The following is a 14,870-nucleotide window of genomic DNA, read 5'->3' as shown; positions in this document are numbered from 1 at the left end:
GAATTGGATTTAAAAATTATAACACACAAATGTAGTCACTATTCAGCCTTTTAATTTATAGTGCTTCTTATAAATTATCATTAAGAATTAAGAGCAATATTTAAGGTTAAAAATGCTTAATTTTTGCACAAGCTTAAAAAATTCCCTATTACAAACGCTTATTTTACTTAAATACAAACACTAAAAAGTAATATAGCAATATTCACTCAAAAATAGTCCTTATTAATTCAAAATTTGATGTAAAGCCATTTTTACTCAATAATACTTCGAATTTTATTAAAATTCTATTATTATAAATGTTTGTAATACCGTGCAAAATAAATGTGCGGGGCGAACTGTCAAAGGAACGATAATGAGAAAAGAATAAAGCGAAACCGAAGAAACCCTGTCAACCAACAATGAGGCTCGATGGAACTTTTGTAGTTTTTAAAAGAGTTGAATTAACTGTTGGCCTTCGATAAATCAATATTTTCAAAAATAGTGAAAATTTGGAAAAAAAATCGCGATAAAAAATATTTTTATAAAAAGTGAAAATTGGGACTAAAAAGTCGCGATAAAATAATATTTTTACAATATGTGAAAATTTGGACTAAAAAATCGCGATGAAATAATATTTTTACAAAAAGTGAAAATTTTAACTAAAAAATCGCGATGAAATAATATTTTTATAAAAAGTGAAAATGTGGAGTACAAAATCGCAATAAAATTATATTTTCATAAAAAGTAAAAATTTAAAATACAAAATCGCGATAAAACAATATTTTTACAAAAAGTGAAAATTTGGACTAAAAAATCGCGATAAAATAATATTTTTACAAAAAGTGAAAATTTGGATTAAAAAATCGCGATAAAGTAATATTTTTATAAAAAGTGGAAATTTGGACTAAAAAATCGCGATAAAATAATATTTTAATAAAAAGTGAAAATTTGGACTAAAAAATCGCGATAAAATAATATTTTTACAAAAAGTGAAAATTTGGAATAAAAAACGCTTTTTTGTTTTAAAATATGCATGTTACAAAAAACAAAAAAAAAACTTATATAAAATAAAACTTTATAAATAAAAATAATAAATTTTTCGCCAGGTTCACTTATAAATTTTACGATAATACAACATTTTCATAAATAGTATGAATTATAAAACCTAAGTTAAATGCTTGCTGGGTTCACAATTGCTTTATACGTTTCTCTTCAACGATATTTCAGTACAAGATGCAAATACGGTCGTAAAAAATCTAATTTTTAAGCTTTTCCTGGGGGCTCTATAGGGAGCCTAGGAGGTTGGAACTTACATCGTTATAATGGTGTGACCTTGCTCTTGCTATTTCCCCCCGCCGCCACCATCCAAATATATCGTGGTAGTAACAGAAAGTTTAGCCGTTTATTAAAATTTAATTTGGGCTGGCAATTAACTTTTGGAATCAGAAAAGTCACAGATAATGAGAGTTATAGCTTGTAACATCAGACAGACGGAGGGAAATTTGTCTTAATATATTAAAAATTGAATCCAAATGGGATGAGGAGCAATTTGTCCCAAGTTTGGGCATGTCTAATTTCGTCCATTTTGAGTATCAATCTGCCTTGAATAATCACGACGCCCAACTCCCATAAAACAATAGTCTTAGCAAAATATCAAAAAATTAGGTTATTCTGTTATAAATTATGTAAAATTACCCAATTTTTGTAAAAATTACTTGATATTTATATTTTCTTCCCACAGGTGCTAAGGATGCTGTCAATATTTCAGCCACGGCATTGCGTGAAAGCAATCTAAAATTCGATATAGCCTACTCATCGGCTTTATCACGCGCTAAGCAATCACTCAGTATTGTATTGAAAGAATTGAATCTCTGCGACTTGGAAGTTGTAAGTGATTGGCATTTAAATGAGCGACACTATGGAAATTTAACAGGTTTCAATAAACGTGACATGGCAGACAAATACGGCGAGGAACAGGTAAGTCGAACGATGGTCAGGGCAAAGAAAAGAACAACAATAGGGCAATTCACAATTAAGTGCAAACAAACTGGCATCAAAGTACGGGCAAATTGCAATAGCAACGCAACAACAAAATGTGTACTATATATTTGCCATTATAATTTTCAAATGCCTGATGCCAGGCCATATGCACTTAATTGCGAGTGGCCCTTATAGATAACTAGCAAACCCGGCCCCCTTCGCTGGGCACACTAAAATAGAATAGATATGGTTTAGAACAGAAAATATATGATTTTCATATTATTTATTTCTTTATTCTTTATTCAAGCGCTTTGGCATAAACAATATTTTTTGTTTTTCTATTTGTTTTTGAGTAAATATAAAATATAAATTGAAAATCAGGAAAAAAGAAGATTGTTATTAAATTTCAAATCAACGCATATGAATAAACAATCGTCTTTTTTCCTGATCATCCATGCATTTTTCGTTTCAATTTATATGTTTTATTAAGCATTGGAGCTTTTTTAACCATTATCCATTTATATTTTTCAAAAAAAAAAAACGAAAAAAAATGTTTTTTCCACGAACACATAATTTCATTCGGATTTCACATTAAATTCTCAAATTTCGTAAGAAATTATTCACTGTTCCAAAATCCACTCCAAAAAAATTCACAAACAATTTTTACATGTTGCACTTACGTTTTTTCCTTATGGCATCCAAATCAGAAAGAAATATTGACACATTGTAACTCACACTGTCAATTTGACAGTTCAGTTCCGCCCCAAGCGTTAAAAAAGTAAGCGAGATTATGGCTGGCTCAAAAGAACGCTGTATCCGTTGCCACTGCTCCGAATTACAACCAAACTTTACGAAACCCATTTTCAATACTTACTTAACAATGTGCATAAGTTTGGTTTAATTCGGTTCAAAGACACGGCGGGTCCACGTTTTGGCATATATTTCGAGACCCTAGTCATCAATAGGTATGAAAATTACCCCGTATTAAAGCACCTATCAACAGCTTTCATTTGATATCCATATTGTACAAACACATTCTAGGGTCCACGTTTTGGTCTCTATCTCGAGACCCTAGTCACGGAGCGGATGGAAATACTCTGAACTAAAGCATTCACCAACAGCTTCCATTTGATACCGATATTGTACATACACATCCGAAGGTTACCCGGGTCCACGTTTTGACCTATATCTCGAGACCCTATCTACCAATAGGTATCCAAACTATACGGAAACCATCTTCAATACCTCCTTAACAATGTGTGTAAGTTTGGTTTAATTCGGTGCAAAGACACGGCGGGTCCACGTTTTGGCATATATTTCCAGACCCTAGTCATCAATAGGTATGAAAATTACCCCGTATTAAAGCACTTATCAACAGCTTTCATTTGATACCCATATTGTACATACACAACCAAAGGTTACCCGGGTCCACGTTTTGACCTATATCTCGAGACCCCAGTCACGGAGCGGCATGAAAAATACTCTGTACTAAAGCATTCACCAACAGCTTCAATTTGATATCCATATTGTACAAACACATTCTAGGGTCCACGTTTTGGTCTCTATCTCGAGAACCTAGTCACGGAGCGACATGAAAAATACTCTGAACTAAAGCATTCACCAAAAGCTTCCATTTGATACCCATATTTTCATACACATCCGAAGGTTACCCGGGTCCACGTTTTGACCTATATCTCGAGCCCTATCCACCAATAGGTATCTAAACTATACGGAAACCATCTTCAATACCTTCTTAACATTGCGTGTAAGTTTGGTTTAATTCGGTGCAGACACGGCCGGTTAGCGAACACACACAAAAAGTTGACTTTATTTTATATATAAGATTTTTTTCAGTTTGTGTCCGAAAAATCCAAATATCTTACGGAACCCTATTTTTGCCCAAAATAAAATGTAATCCATGTTACTCTTGGATAATGTAGTTTTCGAATGGTGAAAGAATTTTTAAAATCGGTCCAGTAGTTTTTGAGCCTATTCGTTACAAACAAACAAACAAACAAACAAACAAAGTTTTCCTCTTTATAATATTAGTATAGATATGTATATGTATGTAGGTATATAAATATGAGTTCGCACGTGCACATGTTCGATCACAATACACTCCAAAACTAATCAGCTAATTTGGTGACGTAACCCAAGTATGACAAAGGGTTTTCCAATAAGAGGTGTTATTTTGATATTCAAAAAATGGTTACGTTGCTTGTCTGGCAGGTAGCGCCGTCTTGTTGAAAATAAACGTTGTCCAGATCAATACCATCCAATTCCGGTCATAAAAAATCATTAATCATCTCTCGATAGCGCAATCCATTCACCGAACAGTCACACGTTGAGGATAGAGAGACTTTCCAACAATAACTCTTGGATTTTCTGAGCCCCAGATCCGACAATTCTGCTTGTTGACGAAGCCACCGATGTGGAAATGGGCCTCGTCACTCAAGATGATTTTTCGATGGAATTCCGGATCATTTTTATGCATTTCAACGACTCAATCAGCAAAGACAAGACGTTGTTGATGAACGGCCGGCTTGAGTTCTTGTGTTAACTGGACTTTATAAGCCTTGAGACTCAAATACTCTACTCTACTAGACTCAAATTATGCAAAATACGGTGTAATGACGTTTGTGGAATGCCTAATTCCAAAGAACGACGAGGAATGGACAAATCTGGGGTTTCTTCAACACTTTCGGCTACAACAGAAATATTTTCGACTGTTCTTGAGCGACGTGCACGGGTTTTATTCTTCACATCACTAACTTGTACCAACACACAGTGCGGCCGATTCCCGAAAAGCTGGCCAAAACTCAAAAAATTAAGTAATTGATTCAAAATTTCTTACTCGGGGGTTGTCGGGGTCGCTGATTACGAATTTGATCTTAAAATTTTGAAAATCCATCCCCTTCCACCCCTATTGGCCACCCCCTCACGCGAAATAGCGTATATTCAAGAACATAATCAAGATGCATGTAAATTTATATGTTTTCGGGGTCGCAAGGTAGCAAGTGGTAGCAGCTGAATCTTGTTTTATTCAGTAACCATTACTTTTGTGAGTAACCTTTAAAGCAGCATATGACGGCGTTGTATTACAATACAGTTTGAAAACTCAAATTTTATAAAAAAAATTGCAAAAAATGTATCTACGTATTGCTGCAGCTAAAAATTTTGTGTCGAGGTATTGATATGTACTAAAGATTTCTCGTATTTTACTAACCTTCCGAAGATGATTCCATTTGGTTTTGTTCAATTTACTCCATTACAAAATCTTACAAATGTGTACAACTTTCACTATTCATCGACACTAATACGATGCTCAAACGAAGGCCACGTTGCGACTGAAAATACAGAGGATACTTAGGGTACAGGACGTTGCTATGCACGGTTTTCACTACTCAAGGCATTACTGTAGCCAATCCAAAGACAAAAAAACTCTATCTAGAAACTTTTTTTTTCGACTTTTGGCTAGCTTTTTGGGAATCGGCTGCACTGTGCAACAGCTCGAATTTTTTCACCAATTCCTGTATTGCGGTCCGACAGGGTGCTTCATGATGACCCAAAAATGTTCGAGTTTTACGAACCGTGTCTGCCAAATTTTCACCATTTTTATAGTGAGTTTTAATAATTTCAATGCCTTGTTTAAGCGTTTATCGTTCCATTTTTATTAATGGCGTAGTTTCTACTTGTCAAATTTCAAAAAATATCAGTTTCAATTATGTGACATCTATCGAAATAGCGGGCTATTCAAAATAACACCTGTTATTGGAAAACCCTTTAGAATACAAGATTGCGCCTATCAGAGATATGCGACGCGAAATTGAGTTGCGCAGACGTAACCGGGGTTGTGACGGCGGTTTGCTTACGACGTAATTGAGATTGTCTTGGTATATACGAAAAAAAATTAACACAATCAGCACTCAGGTTGAAAATGAAATTTGAAAAGGTCGAGCCAAGGAGCACCAGGAGATTTGGTGGCTCCTAAAACACTCAGGCTAAAGAGCCCATTGTATTTAAAGCTCTGGAAAGGGGGTAGATGGTCAAGGAGGGAAGGAGAAAAGTATCAGAGAAAAAGATAGGAAAAAATAGAGACGGAGATAGAGATAGTTAGTCCTGTGAGAATTTTCCAGATTCTTTGGCAAATCTGTAAATATCCTCCAGTTTTAGAGAACGAATATTACTCATTCTCAAGACGTCGGAACCCAATACTCGTACCCGTAGCCGTGCTCTAGCAAAGGCAGGACACTCCCAGAGAAAGTGCTCAGTGCTATCCGCTTCCTCCAAGCATGAGAGGCATACCGGGTCCTCGATGATTCCAATGGTGGTCATATGCTGACCCCATGGGTTGTGTCCTGTAATGATGCCGACCATCAACCGAATGTATTTCCTTCTAAGTTTTAGTAGAAAGTTACTACAGGTTACTTTGTTGCCGTCCGAACAACGAGTCATTGGACGTGTGTTTGAATATGTGTGAAATAAGCAGGCAGAATTCTGCTGCCGAAACCCCAATGACGTGGCAGCCGAAGTTACTCTCACAATTTTACGTATATGGCTAAACCGTTGATGTATTATTCTTGGTGAAGTAACACAATTTGTTGACATCATAATATAACAACAACAAATGTTATAATATGATGTCAGCAAATGAGCTGTTGTTGGCTGACAAGAATGATAGAAACAAGATTTCGCCCATTAGAGAGTGCGTGACGTCACGTTTGCCAATTGTGCCAACTGTTTGCTCTTCACAATAAATTTAGTGCTTTTTTATACCCAAAATGCGAAAATTTTTATGCTTAGTGTTTGTTTCTTTTTGTTTTTAATTTAAAGCTGCCCAAACCGTAAGTTAAAAAAAAAACTGTATTATTAAACAAAAGAAGGTTAGAAATGGTAACTTTGAGAAGATTTTGGTGCTAATGACAATTTGTTGATTCTTATAAAGTTTGATATTTTGAAAGTGCAAGTTTAATTTTTTGCTCCTCGTAAGTTAATTCACGAATATTAAATGTTCTTCACTCAACACTTCTTAACATTGAAAACCTTTTTACACATTTTAAAAAGCGTTTGAATTTACTGAATGCGAATGAAGCCATAGAGGTGCTCAATCCTTAGTGGGGCATAGGGTATCAAGAGGTGTATTCATAGTAAAAATATAGCAACAAAATAGTGCCTTGTCTTCTTACATAACCTCAAATATAGCACAAAAGTCGTTCTCTTAAGGGGTTACATGGATTTTGTTGGTTAAAAAAATCGATTTTTTTTGCTTATTAATTTCTACAACATCTTAGGAATATTATCCTAAATTTTCAAGTCGATCCGAATAATAAATTCGGATATACAGCCTTTGGATTGTGTGCGCTCCAAGCCACTTGTATTGTTACTCAAAACTTTTAACGCGTTTTTCTCGGAACCGTGTTTTCAAAGTCGGTTGTCAAATGTTCTCGAAAACTACTCAACCGATCTTGGTGAAATTTTACACAGGTGTTCGAAATACAATTTACTCGTACTTGAACGAAGGATTCTGTTTTTTTTTTCAATTACAACTATTTAAAAAAAAACAAAATGTCAAGCAAATTTGACCAAAATTTTTCATTTTTTTGGAAAAATGTCTGCCAAAATTCCAATTTTTACTTCTTTTTTCTTTCCTTCGTTCAAGCTCGAGTTTATTGTCTTAACTAAAACACTTATTTTTGTTTTTTCATTTTTGATGAGCCTGTCAGCAGTTATGCTGACAACGCGGACGCACCTTTTTTCGAGGGGTCACCGGAAATGACGTCACAATGGAGGAGTTTTCATTTTTTTTTTGAAAATTTCAGAAATTATTCTTTAAAAATGTATCTATAAGACAGAAAAAAGTTTGAATTAAATATATAATTTTTTACATAGAAAAAAAAAATTAAAAATAGGCCTTGTTTTACGCGACGAAACCCATGTAACCCCTTAACAAAAGAGTTTATCTTAACAAAGAAACTCGTAAATTAAATTGAACATATCCATAACACATTTATTTAAAAAAAAACGCCCATTTTAAAGACGATTTGTCAAGCATAGCAAATTCTTTAAGTAATTCAATAAAAATTTGGTGTTTTATTTTCTTTAAATGGGCATTTTAGTGCATTTTTATAACCAAAGCTAGGCAACACTGCAGTAGCGAGAGAGAGATTTGACTGCTGAAAGAAGAAGAACACAAACAACAACCGCAATCGCGGGCAATGCAACCAGATTTTAAAAAAAGGAAAGCGAAATAAAACTAAGTGAATTATTGAACTCATTTTTAAAAAATGCATATTTTTCAAAATTATAAGCATTAAATTTTAATTATATTAGAACAGGCTAGAAAAATGTCATGAAGAGAGAACTAAAACTCCGAGACTAAATAAAAAAAAAAAATGCTAAATCAAGTTACGAAAGTGGTAATCTGCCCATCCTGGTGGCAAACCGACGTAACTCATTGTCAAATTCGCTGAGCTCAAAGTAACGGTACCACGATAGACGCCATCTCATTATTCTTTCCATCATGGCAATCACTAGCCACTCATTTTTGACCAATGAAAATGAAAAATGAAAAAATAAATGAAAACTTAAAATATCAAATCTTCTTCTTCTTAATTGGCGCTATAACCGCTTACGCGATTTTGGCCGAGTTTAACAAAGCGGGCCAGTCGTTTCTTTCTCGTGCTAACCGGCGCCAATTGGACACACCAAGTGAAGCCAAGTCCTTCTCCACCTGATCTTTCCAACGCAGAGGAGGCCGCCCTCTTCCTCTGCTACCACCAGCTGGTACCGCTTCGAATACTTTCAAAGCCGGAGCGTTTGTATCCATTCGGACGACATGACCCAGCCAACGTAGCCGCTGGATCTTTATTCGCTGCGCTATGTCTATGTCGTCGTAAAGCTCATACAGCTCATCGTTCCATCGTCTGCGATATTCGCCGTTGCCAACGTGCAAAGGTCCAAAAATCTTACGCAGAATCTTTCTCTCGAACACTCCAAGCGTCGCTTCATCGGATGTTGTCATCGTCCAAGCTTCTGCGCCATACGTTAGGACGGGCATGATGAGAGTCTTGTATAGTGTTAGTTTTGTTCGTCGAGAGAGGACTTTACTGCTCAGTTGCCTACTTAGTCCAAAGTAGCACTTGTTGGCAAGAGAGATTCTACGTTGGATTTCAAGGCTGACATTGTTATCGGTGTTAATGCTGGTTCCTAAATAGACGAAGTCCCTTACAACCTCGAAATTATAACTGTCTACAGTGACGTGGGTTCCGATACGCGAGTGCGCTGACTGTTTGTTTGAAGACAGGAGGTACTTCGTTTTGTCCTCGTTCACCACCAGACCCATTCGCTTTGCCTCTTTATCCAGTTTGGAGAAGGCAGAACTAACAGCGCGGTTGTTAAGGCCAATGATGTCAATATCATCGGCATACGCCAACAATTGTACGCTCTTATAAAATATTGTCCCTGAGCGATTAAGTTCTGCGGCTCGTACCATGCTCTCCAACATCAGGTTAAAGAAATCACACGACAGCGAGTCACCCTGTCTGAAACCTCGTTTGGTATCAAAAGGCTCGGAAAGGTCCTTCCCAATTCTGACGGCGCTGCTGGTGTTGAGCAACGTCATCTTACATAGCCGTATTAATTTTGCGCGGATACCAAATTCAGACATCGCGGCATACAGGAAACTCCTTTTCGTACTGTCGAATGCAGCTTTGAAGTCGACGAAAAGATGGTGTGTGTCGATTCTCCTTTCATGGGTCTTTCCTAAGACTTGGCGTATTGAGAATATTTGGTCGATGGTGGACTTTCCAGGTCTGAAGCCACACTGATAAGGTCCAATCAGTTGGTTGACGGTGGGCTTCAGCCTTTCACACAATACGCTCGCTAGAACCTTATAGGCGATATTTAGAAGACTAATCCCGCGGTAATTGGCACAAATTGCAGGATCGCCCTTCTTATGGATTGGGCAGAGCACACTTAAATTCCAATCGGCAGGCATGCTTTCATCCGACCATATTTTGCATAAGAGCTGATGCATTGCCCTTACCAGCTCCTCGCCGCCATGTTTGAATAGCTCAGCCGGCAGTCCGTCGGCGCCCGCGGCTTTGTTGTTCTTTAGCCGCGTTATCGCTATTCTCACCTCGTCATGATCGGGTAGCGGAACGACAATTCCGTCGTCAACGATTGGGGTATCGGGATCTTCACTTTCTCGGTAACATGCGCAGCTGTCACTGTTTAATAGGTTCGAGAAGTGTTCCCTCCATAATTTAAGATTGCTCTGTACGTCAGTCACCAGTTCGCCGTCTTTGTTCTTACAGAAAAACGCCCCGGTCTTGAAACCTTCTGTAAGCTGCCGAACTTTCTGGTAGAAATATCAAATACCAGAGAATTATCAAATTAATTGTCACTGCAAAAATTAAAATTTTTTGACAAAAAATAAAAAAATGCAAGCGACATGAGAAAAAGTTCAAGCCACACTTCCATTTAATGAGTTTTGTACGATTTTTCGGTTATAAAAAGAAACCCGGATAATATAAGAAGAAGCAATAAATTATATTATTCTTGAAACAACATTTTATAATTATCCCTTCCACTCCATAGTGAAGCAAATGGGATGTTTTCTAAAATATCAAACAATTACTTCCGTTGCATGTAATCAACAACAATGAACAATGACACATTACTGCATATGTACATATAAAGTCATCAGGAGTCCTACTAAAGGGTGATTTTTTAAGAGTTATACACACGTCAAATTCAGAAAAATGCATCAAATTTTTATTTAAATCGATAGTACAGTCCATATAATTTAATGTTTGAAGATTATTTCATGCAAATGTTGACCGCGATTGCGCTTCAAATGGTCCATCCGCTTAATCCAATTTTGGCATACTCTTTCCAATGTTTCGGCCGGTATCTCACATATAAATGCTTTAATGTTGTCTTCCAATGCGTTAATTGAAGCAGGCTTGTCTGAGTAGACATGAGCTTTAACATAGCCCCACAAAAAATAATCTAAAGGCGTTATATCGCACGATCTGGGTGGCCAATTGAAAGGTCCCGAACGTGCAATAAAATGTTCACCGAACTCGCCTCACAACAAGTCCATTGTTGTGCTGTGTGGCATGTGGCACCGTCTTGCTGACCTTTTCTGGATACATTGGTAGCTCTTGCAATTCTTCTGGCTGATCTTCACTCCAAAATTGACAATTCTGCTTATTTACGTACCCATTGATCCAAAAATGAGCTTCGTCGCTGAACACAATTTTTCGATAAAAAAGTGGATCTTTGGCCAAGTTTCCAAGACTTAAACTTTCTTAACAGAGCACGCATTTTTATAATAAAATTCAATGGTTTGCAAGCGTTGTTCGTTTGTAAAACGATTCATAGTTAAATTATAGACCAAACTGAAGATGTTTGACAGTGAAACAAAACACGAAACGTGCGTCAGCTTTTTAAACCAACTGTTTAAAAAGATAATAGCTAAAAAATCACCCTTTATAAACATATATACGTAATTACATACATACATATATACGCTCTGAATTGAGTTCTCTAATTTTTTTAACTGATTTTTAAAAAAGTTCTTAATCTCAAACCAAACTTTTTAATGCACCGGGCTACCCAAAGCAGCGTGATCTATTTCCAGGCATCGGTGATTTTAGTTGCGCTATTCAACTTCCGCTCTGGTTCAGTTGAGCTATGCTGTTATGCTGACGGTGCGTCTGAGCCATTGTGTGGAAAATGTTCTGCAATATGGGTCGCATACGAGTATGAGTGTGAAGATATACATATATGCTTTACTTACTCAGCACCTGGCAGACTATCGATAAGCGGAGTAGTGGTTAGGTATATGTGACTAGTGATAATTAAACCACTGCACTTAGACGCTATGGCCCATGAAAAAGATATAGTAACGCGGAACCATTGTTGGCATTTTTGACGCTTGCAAGCTTTTTAGTCTCACACTCCCATTTCCATTGTTTGTTTTGTATTTTCATTCAAATCAATTAGAAATTAAAAATTATAATTTGGGGAAAAATAAATACATATGTATATTATTTTCTCGGTAGATGGCTATAGTGATCGATATCTCGTAAGATATCAGATTTATTAGTTTCTCATCATAAGCTGATATTTTATAAATAAATAAGGCCCCAACTACTGTATACATATGAATATACGCTGTTGGAAAATATAATATAATATTTTTATAAAAACTTAGTTCTTCTACGCATTTGCAAAAAAGTATGCATATACATTCGTATATAAATCCAGATTTAAAATCAATCTCACATAAAAATTGTAAATTTGAAATGGATTTTTTAGATACGGTGAGTTAATTTCACAATGATATTGGGTTATTGTGTTCAAATGGGAGGCGTTTACTACTATCCGTGTATAAATTATAATTTAATTTAAAAACATTTTTGTGCACTAATTTATTAAAAAACTCTGTTTGCAAAACGCAGTTTTTTGGTAAATTGCGGAAATAAGCATACATTAATCCCCCTACTATAATTCTCCTTCAGAGCAGCCAGTTAATGAATTCATTCTTATGCTCACATCCACTTAGCATATTTTACCCGTAATATTGATTATTAATTGTTTCATTACTTCAGTTTAAACTAACTAACTAATTAATCGGAATTTATTAAATAAAACCACTATGAAAATCGCTATTGCGCATTTGCAAATTAAATGGCGGAGTTTAGCTGTCAAGCTCGAAAATATGCACGAAGAAACTCCGCCAAACAGTCGATTCATGAATGCGTAATTGTTGAAAACGTCGAGATATCAACATCGGATGAAGGCAAGAATGATAGAAACGAGAATGCGCCCATCAGAGAGTGCGTGACATCACATTAGCTGAGTTGTGCAGTGTTGCCAACGATTCGCAATAAATTTAGTGTTTTTTATACCCAAAAATGCTAAATTTTTTAAGTTTACTGTTTGCTTCTTTTTTAAATTTAAAGCTACCGTAACTGTAAGCTAAAAAAAAAACAAAAGAAGGTTAAAAAAGGTCACCCTGAGAATATTTTAGAGCTGTTGATTCTTTTGAAATTTGATATTTTGAAAGTGTTAATTTAATTTCTGCTCCTTTTAAGGTTATGCAAGAATATTAAATGTTCTTCTCTCAACTCTTCTTAACATTGAAAACCTTTTTACACATTTTAAAAAGCGTTTGAATTTACTGAATGCGAATTAAATCCATGGAGGTGTAATCGTTTCTTCCGGTCCTAAATCCTTAGTGGGGCATAGGGCATCAATAGGTGTATTCACAGTAAAACAAGCAAAAAAATACCAGAAAACACTGAAGAAAGCATAACAACATTTTTACAAAAAGATTACTTTATCTTCTAACATAACCTCAAATATAGCAAAAAAGTCGTTGTCTTAACAAAAGAGTATATCTTAACAAAAAAACTCATAAATTAAATTGTACATATCCATAGCACATTTATTTAAAAAAAAACGCACATTTTCAAAACAATTTGTCACGCATACAAAGTTCTTTACTTAATTCAATAAAAATTTGGTATTATATTTTCCTTAAATGGGCATTTTAGCGCGTTTTTATATCCAAAGCTAGGCAACAATAAAGATCCAGCGGCTACGTTGGCTGGGTCATGTCGTCCTAATGGATACAAACGCTCCGGCTTTGAAAGTATTCGATGCGGTACCAGCTGGTGGTAGCAGAGGAAGAGGGCGGCCTCCTCTGCGTTGGAAAGATCAGGTGGAGAAGGACTTGGCTTCACTTGGTGTGTCCAACTGGCGCCGGTTAGCACGAGAAAGAAACGACTGGCGCGCTTTGCTAAACTCGGCCAAAATCGCGTAAGCGGTTATAGCGCCAATTAAGAAGAAGAAGGCAACCCTGCAGTGGCAAGAGAGAGATTTGACTGCTGGAAGGAAAATAACACAAACAATAACCGCAATCGCGAGCAATGCGACCAGATGTTAAAAAAAAGTAAAGGTTCTAAGCTGAGTGATTTACTGAACTTATTTTTAAAAAATGTAAATTTTACAAAATTATAAACATTACATTTTAATTAGAACAGGCTAGAAAAATGTCATGAAGAAAGAACTAAAACTCCGGGACTAAATAATAAAAAAATACTAAGTCAAGTTACGAAAATTTGAATCTGACCATACTGGTGCTAATATGACATCACTCAAATTCGCTTTGAGCAAAGTAACGGTGCCACGATAGGCACCATCTCATTATTCTTTCCATCATGGGTTGAAGGTTGTTCAGCAACATTTTGCGCTACAGCAGCAATATTCTCAACAGAACGTCCACTTTTCGGACTGTCAGTCCTTTTTTATTCTCGACAAAATCAGTTTCTTGAAGTTTTTTCCTTTTCCCAGCCTTTGAATTGTCGACTCATTCGGACTATTATTTCCATCAAGAAACTGACGAATTTTGCGATATGTTGTTCTTAAAAATCGACCATTTTCATATGTAATAAGTTTCAATAATTTTAATTTATGTTTATTTAAATAATGATTATTTTAATTTTTATGTTGTTCTATCGTGTAAAATTTTACGTCTGTCTACTTCACAAATAAAAATTCAAATCGGCATTACTATTGGAATTATTCACTATTGACATCTGGGCGTCAGTTTTGAAAGACCCTTTATATATGAAAAAAAATTGTATAATTTTTATTCGTTATGTTTTTTAGTCCAAGCAAGTTCACATTTTCTCTGCCAAAATTATGTTTATACTCCCTTTTCAAAGGCTCCCCGGGCTCTGTAGATACTTTAGTGGGGTGTTTGGACTGCCTTCTTTCTAATGGATGGGGCTTTATATGCCAAGCCCCTCCAATTCCGCCCAGCAGCCTAAAATCAACTAAACATTGCCCAGTTTTTTTATATTTATATTTATTTGGTTTTACTATACATTAGGGCT

At 35.8% G+C, this 14,870-nt stretch overlaps 1 protein-coding gene across 5 annotated transcripts in view; it reads left to right on the top strand.

The window, feature by feature from the left end:
• Positions 1 to 14,870, top strand: part of LOC128855762 (2,3-bisphosphoglycerate-dependent phosphoglycerate mutase) — a 62,612-nt gene that overhangs the window by 25,385 nt on the left and 22,357 nt on the right. For all 5 annotated transcript variants that reach the window (XM_054090930.1, XM_054090929.1, XM_054090928.1 and 2 more), the window contains one exon: positions 1,721 to 1,956. In XM_054090930.1, the coding sequence (XP_053946905.1) occupies positions 1,721 to 1,956 (236 nt within the window). The remainder of the gene's footprint in view (positions 1 to 1,720; positions 1,957 to 14,870) is intronic.

Source organism: Anastrepha ludens, chromosome 2 (assembly GCF_028408465.1).
Source record: "Anastrepha ludens isolate Willacy chromosome 2, idAnaLude1.1, whole genome shotgun sequence".
NCBI lineage: Eukaryota > Metazoa > Arthropoda > Insecta > Diptera > Tephritidae > Anastrepha > Anastrepha ludens.
Note: the sequence above shows the minus strand (reverse complement) of the source record. Positions and strands in the feature narration are given on the sequence as shown.